The 17,804-nt window shown below is 39.7% G+C and overlaps 1 protein-coding gene across 1 annotated transcript in view; it reads left to right on the top strand.

Annotated features, from left to right (window-relative positions):
• The window catches only part of WWC3 (WWC family member 3), a 404,774-nt gene extending 390,535 nt beyond the window's left edge, over nucleotides 1-14,239 (top strand). The window contains exons 21-23 of the mRNA XM_069205154.1: nucleotides 119-352; nucleotides 4,070-4,197; nucleotides 13,507-14,239. Of these exons, the coding sequence (XP_069061255.1) occupies nucleotides 119-352; nucleotides 4,070-4,197; nucleotides 13,507-13,573 (429 nt within the window). The 3' untranslated portion in view covers nucleotides 13,574-14,239. The remainder of the gene's footprint in view (nucleotides 1-118; nucleotides 353-4,069; nucleotides 4,198-13,506) is intronic.
• Nucleotides 14,240-17,804: the final 3,565 nt, after the last annotated feature.

The following is a 17,804-nucleotide window of genomic DNA, read 5'->3' as shown; positions in this document are numbered from 1 at the left end:
TTTCTCAAGTATCGACACCTGTGACTATTCCACGTATTTGTGTATTTTACACACCCCTTCAGTTTAATTTGTTTTTCTGTTATGAAATGTGTGGTTTGTGTATTTTTTGTGAATTCAGCCATCCTGCTGCAGACCTTCCTTAGCAGAGTTGATGACACGGACATCTCTCGACCTGGAGCTGGATCTCCAGGCGTCCAGAACAAAACAGTCTCAGCTAAACGAGGAGATAAATGCTCTGAGGGAGCTTAAGCAACGCCTGGAGGATGTTCAACTTAGGGGGCAGATTGAGTTACCCCAGTGGGTCCTACGGGATGAGCGCTTCCGGAATCTGCTTAGGGAAGCAGAGAGGCAGGTACGTGAGATTCCTTTGCCATGCGTAAACATGCCTCAGTTATCTGAAATTTCAGTCCCCCGTTGTTATCTTGTTTTTTTCATTATCTTACAGCATTGTAATTGATGCACATTCAAATATCATAAATGGACATTAGCTTAAAAACATACCTACATTAACTATACAAGTATTTTTTAAGGTTTTCAAAAACTTTTCTGTTGGTAATTGTTACCTGTGAGGACAGTAAGAACCGATATTGCTGCCGTCCACTTCAGCAGTTGTTTTCTCTGGTCTCAACTTCTCGCTCCTCTGCCGTACAAGTCTGCAGCTCAGTTGAGGCAACTATGAGGTTTCTTGAGAAAGTACCTCAAGAGGTCTTCCACCACGAAATTGTTTTGTTGCCAGAATTGACAAAAAGAATCCTCCGAATGCATTGTTTTGCAGATTAGAATTCCTCGGGGATGTTGTCTGCTTAATGTTTGTTTCAAACACTAATTGTTTTTGCAGTACAGGACCATACTCGTTCATAAAGGAGCTCAATATATTACTCTGAGGAGGAAGGTAGTGCTTAGATTCCTAATACCAGAACTGTAGCAAAGGCTCATTCGGGTGGTACACAAGTTTACCCCCATTGAGAAATATGGAGAAATAACCCAACTTCCACACCATCTCTGCCCGAAGGCCTGTCTCTCCTTTTACAACGTGCTGTATGGTCAGGCGAACCCTCTACCATCAGTACATTGTTTACAGGCCTCTCCTTTTTTTGACCAAATTTCTGAAGCACTTTAACTTATCTTTCCCTCTGCGACATTCTATATTTTATAGAACTTGACGTTTTTTTTTTTTTTTTGTGTTTGACTTATTAGACTAAATCTTTTTGGCAATCTCTGAAATATTTCCACTGAATGCTGGAGATGGTTTAAGGAGGGTTTTCTGTGTTCTAGAAATTAGCCTTTTGGTCAGTTCCTCATAAATATCTTCTCTCCCGGCTCCTATTTTTGTAATTTGCAGGTTGAGAAGCCAGTGTATGCTGTTCTTATCCAAAGCAAAAGTTATTTGTCCTCTGCTTTTACGCTTAAAGAATCTGTTCCTTGAACATATCAAAACTTTTTTTCAGTTTTGCTATCTGTGCCAAGTCAATGCATATGATTATCTGGTGATTCGCATTAACAAGAAAGATTTTTCTGAAGTCCCTGAATTATTAATAACAGTGGTTCCCAACCGGTGGTCCAGGGCCCCCGGGGGTCCTCGAGTGCATAAAAATATTAACAGATTAATAAAGTGTATGTAAATAAAGTGGCTAAATGTACAATTGAAAATTTTAAAACGTACTGTGCATGTCCAGGAATTTGAAGTTGGCAGCTAAACATTAAATTACTATCCTCAGATTGATGTGTGGGAGCAGTGCAGGTGCATCAGACAGAATATAGTATGGCTGATGTGTGGCTTCAATAGATTATTGAAAAGCTCCAGCCTTCCTATTATAATTAAAATGCATTTTGTATTTATATTTGTTTGCAAATTAAACAAAATGTGTGATCGTTGGTGGATGTATGTGATGAATGCTTGTTTCTGTATTTTTGTGTGTATTGTTTTGTGGTTCAAATCATCAACCGTGTTTACGCCGGGATCCGTGGCTTCCAGTAATGACTCAGTGGGGGGTCCTCAGGGTCCAGGAATGATTCAGTGGTGGTCCCTGGGTTCTAGTAAGGATAAAGTGGCGGTCCGCAGAACGGAAAAGGTTGAGAACTTCTGATTTAGAACAGTATTTGTTCTGTTAAATTCTTTCCTGTTTCTTTTTAACTCTGCTGCCTGAGCCATGACTTTTTGGTAGGCATGTTGAGGCATTCGGTTTTGCCGGTGGAGACCTATTGTCTTTTGCCAATGATTTTTAAAAGAGGCTTGAATACAGAGAGATGGGCGATCAGTCATGGGAAGAACAGTAATCGTAGCATGGAAGGTAGCAACAGCCATTGTAAAGCCAGGTGTAGAAGGAGGAGGGTTTGCAGCAGTAACCTCAGCGATTGATGAAAGGATTATTAAAGTAATACCTCTTCCACCGTGATAAACCAGAAGAGGGTTCATTCCAGCAGGTACAATTTGACAGAAAGTAGAGTGATGATGGCACACTCTTATTTCCTTGGATTCGGGGTGAGGACATTACAAAAGCAGAGTAACTGAGAAATGCTGGTGATCAAAGCAAGAAACAGTAACTTGCTACCTGAAAAAGTAGAAAAAAAATTGGTTGCCAACGCCAGGCAGGGAGGTCAACGCTCTGTTATAAGTGATGAACAGACACACTCAACACTCATTCTGTACAACATCAGCGTTGGTGATTCTTGTTATTGCTGTTTTAAAATACTCCTCCCATCCCTTTGTCTACAGCTTGTGTTGCCTAGATAAAGCAAAAAAGGAAAAGAGACCACCTTCTTGTCCCATTGCACCTTCAAAAATGCAGTTTACTTCCCCCTTGGACAGTCAGGCAAATAAGCATCCCTTGATGCCTCCTTCATGAAAGGCATGCAAGAACACCACTCCTTGCTCCCACTAGAGTGCCATGTATGGGTAACAAAAATCTTGACACAGAATTGTTTTTCTGTACTTTTAGTAGCTTTTTCGTGTGTCTTCCTTTAATTTTTTAGCAACAATAAATCCTTCCTTCACTATACTACAATTAATACAACACTGAACATTTTGTTCAAAGAATATATAGTAAGTATATTTAAGCTTTTCGATAAAGGGCGAAAGGAGTGGTCTTTTGAATGTTTCCTTTATTTCATTTTTTTCTTCCCTTGGTCGATATTTATGTAAACTTGCTTTAGGCTAGAGATTAATGATTTGCATCTCCTCAAACGTTATATAGCAGAGGATGTGAGTTTGTGAAAGCAGGTGAACTTCAGATTTTCCCATGTTGCACCCTACATCTTAGATTGTTAGATAAAACAAATCAATAACAATGTCACCCCTGTTCTGATGCTCGCAATGCATACTGTATACGTGGTTACATTGGCACACATACATCATCACACATGTGCACTAGTGTTATGGTCACGTCATTGCAGCTCTTGTGTTTTTTTCCACGATGTTGTGCAGTATAAGCACTTTACTTTTTCCATATGCTGAGCTGCATCAGCACCAAGTATTTGCAAAACCAAAAGGTCAACTAGCCAAGCTTTAGTTCTACCAGTGCCTGTTCTTCATGAGGTTCTTTTTCAGTCTTCTTTCTAGCTTACTCCTGTCCTGTTCCACCTCTATCTGACTTATGCATTTTACCATTCCGATTTTGTTTCCAGGCTATGCCATCCCCATAGTCTCAGTAGTTTATCTCACTGTAGCTACCGTCTGCACACCTCTCACCGGTCGCATCCCTACTCTGCCTTCCTTGACACTGCTACACGTACATGCCCTCGCACCTTCATATTTATGTGGTGGTTACTCTGGTCAACTTGAATTTACACGGTATTTGTTTTTTTTTTTTAAGTTAAACTTTTTTGTGTACGATCCTCTTGTGTTATGTAAATTTGTGGTACAAGTTTCCTGCACCATTCAAGTTTTTATCTTCATTTTCCACTGTTGACCCGTTTTGCATCCTAGTGCTTGGTTTTTAGTTCCACAAGCGAGTAGGAGAAAAATGATTACCGACCACATTTCTGTACTTGCCCAAAGAACGTTCAGAATGATTAGAATTTTGATTGGGTGCACAGTTCACTATATTTTTGTAATTCTTTTTCTCATTAGACAAGACAGACCAAACTCGAGCAATGTCAAGAACATGCAGCTGAAAAAATGCTTAAGAAAGCATCCAAAGAAGTATACCAGCTGCGTGGACAAAATCAGAAGGAGCCGGTTCAGGTGCAGACCTTTAGGTAAGTGGGCATGCACAACATTGTAATCAAACCTGGACACACAATTTGTTCTCATCTAACTGCTTCTCAGTGATATGACACGTATAACAACATCTTCCGCAACGTGCAGCAGAAACAGTATCTTTCTAGTTGCAGTCTATTTGCCATTTGTAAAGTTCAGTGGTGTTAGTGAAAGGTCGCTCCCTAAATTGAGATGCAAGCAGAAACTGAGGGTTTGTGTGTTTTCCAGCAGTAGTAACTTAGCTCATTCTAGACACCAGTTCAAAACAAGGTTCTACTGCAAACTGTCCCTTAATATATGATTTTGTCAGGCAAACTAATGGCGTCCACAGAAATTCCACAATCGCAGAGGTTTTTCACTCTGCTCTCGTGTCATAAATTTTGCACTATAGATTTTATAGATTATCTATAGGTTGGTTTGTGCTATGACCAAAGATTTGGAACAGAACTATGGGAGTTTGTCTCGAAGGGATGCCTGTGATTTGAATATACTACTTGCAGTTGTATGCCATTCCTCTTTTGCATTTGTCCTCCATTTTTTTTCTTTTTTTAGATTTGTTTTAGATGACTCCAACCAACTTGTATTAACTGACCATGTAAAACATTTTTACATGCAGCCTGAAACTGGGCGTCAAAGGAGGTTCCATACCAGAGACTGAAACTGTTGTTCTGGAGTTCCTTTCTTGTCCGTGGACAGACTGCGTGAACCTACTGCTCTTTTTGTAACAGAGTCAATTTTCCACTGAGGTGGACCACTGCTTTCTAGTTCTCCCTCCAGAGCCACCAAAGTTTCTGGTGATGGATATCTTCAGTTTAGGAAATACGTGTCTTTAGCCAGAACAGAAGGATAATAACCCCAAACTGCTAGGCTTCGTACAAAGAGGACCACAAAAGAAGTAGGTACAAAGATGGCTGCTTCAGGTTTGAAGAAATTGTGAAAGTACTTGATCTTATGAACATGACTGCTGCTCTCAGGAAAGATAATAACCTTCCTGACACAAGGTTAGATACAACTGTCCAGAAACGCATCTCAACCAATGCTTAGTTCATACAAAAAAGTAAGTATCAGGGCCATTCTCAGGAGGCCCTGCCAGTGCCAGCACAACTACTTACCATCACACTTCTGCAAGTGTGACAATTTAGACTGTTCCACACCACCCAAGTTATAAGAATGATTTGGGCATCCAGTATTATTATTTTTTAATGTATAGTAAATTATTGAACACTCTTTTGTGGTACTCACCTCAAAATTAGACAAACAGCACCAGGTGATGTCATAAATGCTTGTGTTGAAAATTAAGGGCCATGCCAAGCACTGGTAAACCGGCCCAAATTAAGCACTGGTCTCAACACTCTTACGCTGTTCCAATTAAAACCTACTAAGTGTTCGTCCTACACAGACCTTCAGTTTGTTGAGCTGAAATCCAATGTATTTGATGCCCTAAAAATCGATTTATTGTTCTGAACAAATCTGATGCAGACATCGACCTGTCCCCAGAACTATCAGTTTTGAAGAGCATTCAACACAGATACCTGACCAGCCTGTGCACCATATGTGGCGTGTGAGGATTTGCATAAAGACAGTGTCCCTCATGCACATGCTGAATTTGACAATGGACAAAATAATGGGCAGCACACGGGACAAACATGACACAGGATGTTGGATCTGACTGTGAAATTGATAACTTTAAGGATTCATATGACTATTCCCTGGAGGAAATGTATCCAGATTCCAAATAAAACATGTTTAGTACAAGCTTTGTTTGACAAAGCCATGCTACCGTCATGTTCCTTTCTACTATATGACCGAATGGCTTTAATGCTGGCATTCAGAGAACAGCAGAAATGTGATGTCAGTCAGCAGTGGTTACTGTTCAGCAGACCCACGCATGAGGAGACTCAACTTTGTGTGATGCTGCTGATACAGTGACCTTTAACTCCTGAAGTTCACAAGTGCATTAAGATATGTTGGGAAGCCAGAAGATCATCACCTGGGTAAAGCTGTTCATTGAAGTCCAGTTGATCCATGCCGACATGCTTAGAGCATGCTCACCCCTTCACTCTTCTATATCCCACACATTATTAGGTTTATTGCATTGAGCGTGCAAGTGTACAGCATAATTCTGAACTAATGGTGACTAGGAGGAGTGCAAGAACTATTTTAAGATCCCACAGGTCCATACCTTGTAGAAGATTGAAAGAAAGCAATCCGCCTCAGCTTGGGAGCTCAGTGTGATATTATCCAAAGTGATGGTACTACCTTTGTACAAATTCTAAGATGTCATTTAAAACTCCTACTGTGTAAGGTACCATTCGATGTGGCAGTTGACGGCAGCGTGGAGGAGCAGTGCCCTTTCACAAAAAAGATCATATAAAATCTCATATTTAAGGAATGCCGAATAGTTCTACACCCCTTATATGTACTGAAAGTCCTATGCAAATTGCACCTAAATTTAAATGAGTTTATGTTGTGTTTTTTCAATAACTAGAAACCCCTGAATATCATAACCTGCACAGCCTTGATGACAGAAGTGCTGTGATATTATTTCAAAATAAAGGGTAACTTCAGGGGTCCTTGAGCAACTATTGACGTGCAACTTGCACAACCTTTGTTCACTATGAGAGAGTTGATCTTCTTTCACATGTTCTTCAATAAACGAGAAAAATATAAACTGTAGGGACATTTTGTATATGTGCTCAACTTGATTGAAGGTTTTCACCATAAACCTGTTGCGGAATCAACAGAAGAAGTGAATAAGATGCTGAGGTAGATCCTCAGCAGGATAATCTGTTCTACTTGGTAACCCAAAGAGCTAAAATCTGCTTTGCCAAAGAGCTGTGTAACACTAAGGGTGCTCTGTCTGTTTAATCCATGGCGCGCCTATGACTAGGTATGCCCTGTGTAAATCAGGACGATGCGCTTCATCAGTTGGGCAGCACATTAATAAAAGGTGGACCTGCTGGTTTGAAGCAGTTGGTTTGTTTTTCTTAATGCGGGCGGCACCCGTGGAGCAGAGATGCCTCTGCAGGAGTCCATGGACAACATTTCCCCCACCAGAGAGGCGTCTTCTGGGGGTGCACTGACTGTGCACCATCTCCTTGTGGCACACGGTTTGCCTCCTGAGAGCCTCTTTACCTCTACATCCGTAGTACAGCACAGGCGCAGAGGCAAAGTGTTTTCCTCATTTTCAGTCACCCCCGTGCAAATGAGGACGCACATCCTTAGGATAGTTTCAGCACTATATGCATTCCAGAAGGTGCCGTGCAAGTGTTTGCAGACCCTTCTCTAATACGAAAGTTACCTCCCAACAGAACTTGGGTGCAAATGCCAGTTGTGCACTCGGGGCACTTTTCATAAAGCAGTCCCTGGGTTATGTACTGGGCATCGGCTTTTCTTGACCAGATTATTAGCCTTACAAGGATTTTGTTCAACATCCTCACCTTTTGTTATTCAGCTATAAATAGCCATAAACGCACAGAGAAGGTAAAAAGAAAAACATACATCCAAATACAGTGCTAAAAGTGGTAAATTATTTTCATTGTTAAACAGCATTATCAAAAGCAACTAAATAATACATTCAGACTACAGTCCACATCTTTTTCTGAGAATCAGGGAGTGATTACAAGAAAATAAAAGTGTAGCAGATGAGCACAAGGCTAAGTTTTACCAAAAGCTAGCCCAAGTTATATTTTGTAAATTCAGTAAGCCTGCACATGTAGGTGAATAAACATTAAAAAACGCTATACTTTGATTAATGGATGATCTTAGATTCCATTTACATATTAAAAACAATAAATAAAACAAAGACAAAAATTCATAACATACTAAGAACCCAACTCTCTTCCTAGTGGCCAGTATTATCACTAATCATTCAGATAATAAAACAGATAAAAACAGAGGCAAAAATGTATACCATCACACTGAGGGCCCATATTACTTACTTATAGTCAGGGAACATCTAAAAAATCTATTGACAGCACAACAAATGTGAAATGAGCTAAGATGCCACAAGAGTGCTAAAGCTAACTTATGCTGTCTAAAATTGGCTTCTCTTAAAAGTTTTTGTAAAAAAATTATTCCACGGGCATCCATCCAATGGGCAAAAAGCATAAATGCACTGTGCTTTGTTTAGAGGTGTTACCACAAGGGCAGTTAGGGAGCACTGAAGGCCAAGTTCCCCGCTTTGGTAACGCCACCAAGAAAGAGAAAGACTAGTATTGAAATGGAATCTCGTCAAGTAAAATCTATACTCTGCATTTAACAAAATATTATACAAATAAATTGTGGACCTGGGCAAGATTTTAAAGGAGTATGGCTTAAACATCATTGCAAGGCTTGAAAGTCCCTAAAGTGTGTTTCAGTCCACCAATTAAAAAACAGTATGCTATCAGAATTAAAAAGAACTCAGAAGTACCCAAGCTATTAAAAAATTATTTTACATATACGAACCAGAGAATAGCTGAAACGTTATTCAATGAAAGACAATTGGACAGAATCTCCTTGGTGGAGCCTGCCTCTCGTGAACCCCAAATCCTTAGCCATAGTACCTATGGGCTTAAAACACAGAGTTTCAGACATAAAATCCAGCCCTTTTTCAAAATGACTCATAAAAGACTGAGTAGATTTTGGCACTGCCTGTAGTCTACATAGAAACTTATTTTCCACCCTTTGTAGCCACTTAGCTGCTTTACCCCCCCCAGACTGCTGCCCCATAGTTCCCTATGGCCACACACTTGCTTTTGTAAATTCCAGTAACCTCCTTCACTGGCATTTTGGCCCAATTGTCTTGTAAAGTTAAAAATGGATTCTATGGGACTCTGAAGTTGCAAAGCCCTACATTTAGGTAGAGATTCCTAGTTCATAAGGAAGTCCAGAGGGATGCCCAAGTACCTAACGTTTTGTACCCTGGCTATCCCCATCCCACCCAGTTGGAATGTCCTCATTTTTGTGTGTTTTGGTCCCACTTTCATTATAAAAGATATTGATGAATTGGTTTAAAGATACAAATACTTCATAAAATAATTAAAAGCTTCTAAAAGAGTTTGGAGGCCATTTGCGGTTCTTGAAATTAGAACCATATCATCTGCACAGAACAAGACCTGTACTGAATTCCCTAATTGTGGCATATCTTTACCAGCTTCACATAGATGCTTTTCTCACCCATTTATATATAACAGAAAAAGCAACGGGTCCAACACCACATCCCTGACAAACTTCCAATGTAGACCTTATACTAGGAGAGAGTTTGCTGTCTATTCCATATAATTTTTTTTTTACTGTATTGTGACGTATTTGGCAGAGCAAGTTAATAATGGCCAAATCAAACCCTTCCTCCTCCAAAACGGCTCAGAGTTTAGATCAATAAACTAAGTCAAAGTCACAGGAGAGGTCTTTAAAAGCTAAATGTACAGATCCTCTCCTGGCCTTGACATGCTTCCCTGAGATTAGATGGAGATTAAGTGTCTGCTTTACTGTGCCTACCCCAGTGCAGAAGCTGAACTGTACCCTCGTCCACCAAAGTTTCCAAACTGGAAACTAAAACTTTACCTAAGATTGTAAACAAAATATCTATAAAAAAAAAGAGACAAATTGATATGTCCATAGGGACTCCATCCGGGGCTTTTCCTGATGGGCTTGCTGTGATTGCGGGAATAGCATCCTTTATAGATATGGACCTACTCAGTGATAATAGGGAACCCTGACTACACTATGATTCCACAATACTGGGGGGATTTATTTTTTTATATGACAGGATCAAAAAATATTAGAAAAGTGATTTACCTATGTCTGAACTAGGATACATTCAATTGCATTTTTCTGATAGCCAGGAAAAGGGGAATGGTTAACAACTGTCCAAAAAGCTGCATTGTCCTTTAAATTCCTGTCCTTCTCTAAATCCTCCAAGGCTTCAGCTCTAATCTCGGCTTTACTTTTATCCAGGATTTTCTTGTATGCCCCCCTAGCAGAGTTTATTTCATCCCTTAAACACAGTTTTCTGGAGAGTGCTAATTTTAATTGTTTGAGGACAGCTGTACAAGCATGATTAAACTAGCCATGTAAGTATTTTTTGCTGGTCTGTTTGCGAGCAGCTTAAAGGAAATTGCTGCACAGGCCGAGTTAAAGGCCTCTATCATAATCTGAAAGGCCACATCATGGACAATCATTAATCTAAAATCAGGCTGAATGTCCCTAACAAGATCTTCAAACAAATATTATTTGTGTACATTCTCTCATTTAGTTCGAATTCATTTATTTTGCATATATGCTATTTTCTTGCACGCTCCTCCACTAGGATTATCCTTTAAATTCAAACCCAAGGAAGCAAAGATGGGGTTATGATCACTGACACAGCTAGCTATAGAATTATAATCTTGCAGTAAGGGTACAAGGTCAAGAGATAAAATACTGTAATTAGTATAGCCACATTTTCTATTTCTTTTAAAAGTGGAAGCACAGGAAGGCTCTAAAAATTGATAGTCCTGGCAAAAACCACATTTCTGGAGGTTACAATCACATTTAGATCCTCCCTGTATGAGTATAAAATGAATCTGTTCCTCTCCCGCTATATCAGTTAAACCAATCAACACATTATTACCGATGCTACACAGACTTAGAGTAAAATCCACTACCCATAAAAATAGGACTTCTGTTTTTTGTATGCCTCATGAAAAATTGCTGTGTACTCTTTTAAGTTATCAATAACCTTAGTGGAATAATCATAAAAAAGGCTACAATAATAATTGATCTGCAAAATATCAGAGGAATAGGGACTCTTTCAAAGTATTGTTTGATACATTGGAGTGATACATAATTCCTTCAAAACAAGCTTTGTTAAAATAACTAAGAAGGTTGCTAGACCCTTTTTGCTCTACCAGCACATGACAGGGTAGCCAGACAGTGTATAAAGTATAAGCCATTTATGTTAAAGGTATCATGAGTCCAGGTTTCTTGCACACAGATTACAACATCATAACCCCTAATAAAAGCTGCTAACCAGTGTAGGTGAAAGAGTTTTGTTTGAATATCTGCAAGATTCCATGAAGAGAGCACCTTGACACAATGATTTGCTGTGGAAGAGTTTCAGGCAGGCCCTCAACTCTCCTGAAGCATTGTTAATCACATGACTTGGGTATAGCATTTTGGGCAAGTCAAACCTGGCTATCCAGGGTAGATAAATTCTCAAAACTGTTCCTTGGCTCAAAAATAAAAGTCCTATGAGCCCTGCGAGATTTAGCATTTCTTGCTGTTGCTCTAGATGGTCTATAGAAATACCCTAAATGCATGGCTTTAATGGAACCATGGACAAAATGTAATTTATGAAGGGGTTCTAAAAGGGATCTCACAATAGTGGGATTTTTAAAATTAAGAATTGCACAAACTCCTGGAGATTCCTTTATATGTATACACAACAAGGGAAATCTTCTAACAGAACATACCTCTGGTGATACATCGTAAAATCCACCCTGCGTTGGATTTGAGCTAGTAAACAACTTTATTTTTTAAAGCAGTGAAGTCCTCCTTCTTTGATATAGGTAGAATCGGATATCTTTCCGAATTAATATGCAGGGTATGCATTCTGGAGCGACTTGTGGGAAATCATGTTTAACAACAATTGTTTCCCTATTGGCTTAAATTTGTTTGGATCTGTCTTTGAGAACATTTACTGTAACCTAGCCATCTCAGTTACATCTTCAATGAATTGATTTGATGTAAATTCTGATTGTTGTGGCGCAAGGAAAGGTTTCACAGTGGGGGCTAAATAAGCTGAGTAATCAAAAAGGATTGACTAGATGATGAAGTCGGAGAATGAATAACATGTTTGCTGGACATTTGAGCTAACTTACTATAGCATCTATTACTTATAGTTTCTCCAAAATATAATTAAAGCACTCAACAAAACGTTTACACAGTAGTCTACTATACGTGATTCCAAGTGAGCCTATTCCTTTGGGCCTCGATTCCCAGAGTTGCATACTTCCTTGCATGTGTGTTTGGATTCTTACTTTTTGGTAACAGGGTACATTTAGCTCTCCCTCCTGCTCCTTCTGTAATAATGTACAATGATTCTGTTTTTTCCTTTTTAGAAGGGGGTGAGGTTAAAGTTGCAAAGTGCCCTGATACATAATATGCCCCTTAGTCCGGACATACACAAGGGATTTCTCCAAGGTTTGCTCAGCTGCAGTCCTGTTGTGTATTTCCCCCTGCAATTCCAGTAGCATTGTCAAGTATTTCTGGGTCTCCCTTTGAGTCAGCAATAATGTGGATTTTTAAAGCTGGGGCTAGTGCCTCCTCAAGTCATTATATTATTTGCAGTGGTCAGTTGGATACTGCTTTTGTCACAGATATCTTTTTGTTAATGTGCAGTTCATAAACTACAATCGTAATCCCGCACTGTGAGCTCTGAACTGCCATCAAAGAGCTGCCGGCAAACTGCATGGTACAAATTAGAAAGCTATGTTTTACCCAGTGTTTGATTACGCTAATTTTGCTAAAAAGGGTTGGTTTGGCTAGAAATAAATTATTAGTAAAGTACTGTGTTACGGTCTGAATCCTGAGTTTATGCTTCCCTAGCCCAAGCACTGGAAAAAAAAAATGCCTACTAGTATGGATGGCATGTGAATCCTACACCTTGTTAGTCCCCTTTGTCTTAAATAACGTTTTCTATACACTGGTTTACACACAAGATTCATTTCCTCTGTACGTATGTGTGATATAAAGTGCTTCAGCCCCCGATGCTGGTAAGAGAGGCGCTACAAAACAAATGAAATACATGTGAGAGGGGGTATGAGACAAGAGAGTCACTCTTGGATGGTGAATCAATGAAGAGCCCCTTTAAAAATTGCTGCATCATGGTGCACTTTAAGGTCATCATTTGCTTTGCTTTAAAACTAATACAGTTGAATACATAATGAAAAATGTGTTGTAGAATGCACTGTTCTTGCCATTTTCGCCAACTTTTCTTGCAGTGGAGAACTCCCCAAGCCCCTTTGTAGTGGTCGGGTTCGCTCGCTATGCCCCTATTGGGGCTAGTCTGACAACATTTGGCAGGGCTGCTTTGGGTTCACAGGTCAGTCCTGTTTAATTTTGTATAACATTGTGTAAGATATAAATTAATGTTTTGAGGAAAAATATTCACGAAATTTCTAGGCAAGAATGTCCTTACCACTGGTCAGTACCCTGGTTCCCCACTGATCACTTTCAAACACCTCTTGCCCAAAACATTTTCAAAAGCAATCAGAATGCATACTCCATGTTTACTGAGTCCTGTTTACATTATGCTTAGTCCGCTTTCTCTTTTCTCTTACTAGGGAGAAGATGGCGTTTTTCACAAGACCAAGAATCAACATACCTCCTCTGCCAGCTGATGATGTGTGACGTGTTATGTTACAAACATGAAGTATTTATCCGCCTGTTGTATTTTCATGAAGTTATTAGAATAGTTAAGGTCATCTTTTAAAAGACAAATGGTTTGCGCAAACGCAATTAATATACATGTTTTGTAAAAAAATAAACAAAAACTTATGCATATATAAATATAAATATAAATATATATTTTATTATACTAGTGACTGCAACGAGGCTTGGTTTTTCCTTGTTGTAACATTGACATCTTTGAAAACATCTTATTTTATATATTAAAAAAAATCGACTATCTTGTTCAAGAGTGTGTACAGTTTTTATGCTGTTTTATGTGACTTAATAAAGGCTGGAAGGCAGAAACAAAGTGAGTTCAGGCAAATTCACTGTATTGTAACTTATTTATAGGTCTTTTTTTCCTTGAAGGAAAATACGGACGTAAAGATGAAATTATGCTCTTCAGTATTTTGTCATGCAGTTGAATGGAACCGTCGAGCTGGTTTTGTTTCTGATACCTGATCTGAAAATACTATTTACTTACTGTCACTTTTATCAGCTTTAACTTCTTAATCTTTATATGTGCCTTTAATATGTATGTTATATCTTTATCACTGTTTCTGTACTATCCAGATATTATCATGAGCAATGCATTTAACGTGGATTAAAACATTTAATATTGCAGAATTCGGTTGTTTATTCTCCAAATAATTGAACATTTTTGTTTTCCTGGTTTCTATCCGATAGAAAATATAACACCTGCATCACAGATCAATTTTTCCAGCATGTTGGGTATCCTCTGCATAATGCTTAGTGACAGAAACCAACTCTATCCCTGAATTGGAATATCTTGGACGTACACTCTGACCAATTAGGTTTACTTTTTTGCTTGTTCGCTACATATTGAAGCAAGTTCTAAAGGCAGTTGTGATGCCCAACAGCAGGAACTCTTTGTGCGGTTTCTCAAGATTTCCATTTACGTGTTTTATAAGTTGACTGGCTTGTTCCACTGAAGACACTAAATAATGCTGTGAGTAATGCAAATTGTTTTATATCTAACTCAAGGGTCTCCAACCTTTTCTGTAGTAAGAGCTACTTATGTTCAATGTAAATCATCCCGAGCTACTATTAGTGTTGAAATAGTGCCCAGCTCAATCACAATTACATTATTGGTCACGCCATGCAAGACTACTGGTAGGGGCTACCTCAATGCATCCAGTAGATTGGCAAGCAGTAATGTAAAGAACAGGCTTTATCAATTTGGAATGCCTCTACATGTGTTACACTGGACAGCCACAGCTGCAAGGCCCCTAGCACCACATTAATAGTATTTGTAATAAGTTTCGCTAAAACCGCATGATTAATCAGGCAAATATCAGCTCTAAATATGTTTTGGAAATCCATTTTCTCTTAAAACATCAATATATAAGCATATGCTTTTTCATTCAGAATACAGGCATTTAAATTTTAGGATATATATGAATTCACAAAGCAAAAGCTCAAAATTTAGTAAGCTGCTGGGCTGCATGCAGGAGAGCTACTTGCAGGGAGCCAGTGAGCTACAAGTAGCTCACGAGCTCCTCATTGGTGAAGCTTGATCTAACTTGTCGAACACTTCTCAGAAGATTGGTTCGTATGTGCCTTGCTTGTTCACGATTTCAGTTTTCTGATCACACCTGTATATTAGTTCTGCATGTTTTGTTTATTTTGTGTAAAGATTTTCAGTAGGATATACTAATATCTATTCAGTTTAAATAGCACTAGACAAAATATTCACAAAATTAACTGAGATTTTAACATAATAGAACCAAACCTCTAAAATAATGTTAAAAAGCCTCCTGAATTAAGTTAAGTTGGTGGTTGTTCACGGAATGCCAGAGGAATGTAAATGGAGACTGAATCTGTGACTCTGAGTGACACGTCCGAGCCATAGGCCTCGAAAAAAGAGGACTTAATATAACCAGCCTTTGCCTGGTCCTGATGTAAGCTATTCGGTTAAGCAGGATTTGCTCGCTGGACACATAAGTAGGCTGGTAATTGTGAAGTGCTCTGTGAATGATACATTTGTTTGAAAGTGTTACTGGAGAGCTTAGTTGAGTTTGCTGAGGTGGACTTCTGTAAACTGACAACAGTGGACAATGCAGGCCCTTGTAATAGGTATTCGTGGTACCTTCTGAGTGTCCAGTAAAGGCTACACGTTACTCCCATATGAAGGTGGAGACCAGCCTCACTGCAGGCTCTGCCTTTCCCAAAGAGTAAGATTAGCTCTCTTGGAACCGCTGGTGGACTCTGTTCTCTGCATACCCATCTGAATCCCTCTGCCCTGTCAGGGGGAAAGGGTCCTATCTAAACTCTGTGTTCTCATTCTCATACAGTTTACTTTTTAGATATCTGGGCACTAGGGAATCACATCAAATATTCAGCAAAATATATATTAACCTAAACGCCATACTTGTACATTCAAACACTACAGAGAGCAATTGAGAGCGAATGTGTTTCTAACTTCTAAAGGTTATGGATTTTTTGTGTTTGACAAACTTGCGCAAATTTGACAGACATTTGGTACATCCAGCTCATGGTCTTAATCTCGAATTTATTGCACATTGGCCAAAGTGCTTTTTGATCCAGGGTAGTCAAAAGTTTGCATCTCCCATTTTAAGTTTCATTGGAATTTTTGATTTGCTGCGAGTTACAGCAAAACATTGCTGAAAGAAATTACACCACACATGACTTGATGATGAAGCTTTACTTAGAAGAAAGCCCTTTTGTAGCTTGGTGTAAAGTTCAGTTGTTTTCAATATATTTGTGTTACAAAAGGTTTTCAGTGAAGTTTAAACGGTTACTTAGTTGTGTAGCTGTGTTTTCACTTTTATATGCGAGTCAGTTTAATGAATCTACATGAAATGAAGCTTGTCCGTTTAAATTAAACAAACCCTTTTGTTTAACATTTCTTGCATCTTGGTCCAAGGGGGGGAAGTAATATTAGGATTGATTTGAATATAGCATTTCCCATGTTAAATTATATGGGAGTTTTCTCTCTTCCTTACAGCAAACAGATGTCACAAAGCATGTCATGAAGGTTGTAAAGAAATGCCTCTTTTTGGATACTGTTGCAGCTGGTTTTTCATCTCTGTGAGTGCACTGAGGCTTGCTAACCCAACCTCACTGCCAGTGCCCTGACCTTAAAATGTATTTTGGATTGTCTGTAGCCAGTGCAAATGGCTAACTTACTCGTAAGGCCCTAGTAAATGGTACCCAGGGCATGTAAGTACTGGTTGTGCCAACTTGGAGGTCCCCCAACTAAAGCAAGTCCTCCCAGTCTACCACTGCAGACTGGGAGAGCAGTTCCGCTCTGCTAGCCTGACCTTAGCAATAAAAGTATTGCCCCCACATCCCCTGTATATGTGTGTAAGCAACCCTATGGCAGGCCTACCGAGTCTTAAAGGGAGGGGCACCTGCAATACTGCTGTTTTACTGTGGAAAGACTTGGTCACCCCATTAACGAATGCAGGGTTACACGGTGACCACTCAGATGTGCGGACTCCTGAACAGTGTGACTTCATTGAGCTCTCCAGGATATCAAACAACACAGTTACATTAAACTTGACTTGTATCTCAAGTCAAAATTATTATAACTTGCTGCAGTGTACAGCTTTAACAACAGCTTTAACAAAGCTACCACTTTATTGCCTTTAAAACCTGTGTGCCGCCCCGGGTATACATGGAGAATACTCCCTAAGGCAGCCTTCTGCCCTCTTGGAGAGATGTGCTAATGACTCTCCAGAAAGAGAACAATGAGGGATTGCACGTCAGGAAGGTGTCACCTCCCTCCTATAGGAAGCTACTTGGGTGTTAACCCTAAAAGGCAGTCTTCAAAGGTAAAGCTGCTTTGAAAGGATGTGGGGCTTCCCTATTTTTGAGGCAGACAGGCTGGCACAGGAAACAGAGGGGGGGAAACCTGTTCCCAGGGGTGTGTAACCCTGAGGGAGCCACATCCCGGGGGTGGGCTAGGGAGGTTTGTACACCGAGAGAGGGAGCTCGCCATCTTAGAAGTGGGCAGAATGGTGCACTCTAGGATAGCCAGATGTCACACTCCACAGGAAGTGGTCACCTGGTGGGATGGAGCCTGTAGCACATTGACTACCAACTTCATCCTGCCCTGAGGGCACTTTCTGGGCTTAAAGAGATCACCACTGGCACGCAGATCCTGACTGACTCAGAAGAAGGAGTGAAAAAGGACTGCCCTGCTGCA

The sequence above is a fragment of the Pleurodeles waltl genome, chromosome 8 (assembly GCF_031143425.1).
Source record: "Pleurodeles waltl isolate 20211129_DDA chromosome 8, aPleWal1.hap1.20221129, whole genome shotgun sequence".
Taxonomy (NCBI): Eukaryota; Metazoa; Chordata; class Amphibia; order Caudata; family Salamandridae; genus Pleurodeles; species Pleurodeles waltl.
The sequence above is the reverse complement of the archived record's forward strand: the minus strand, read 5'-3'. Positions and strand labels throughout refer to the sequence as shown.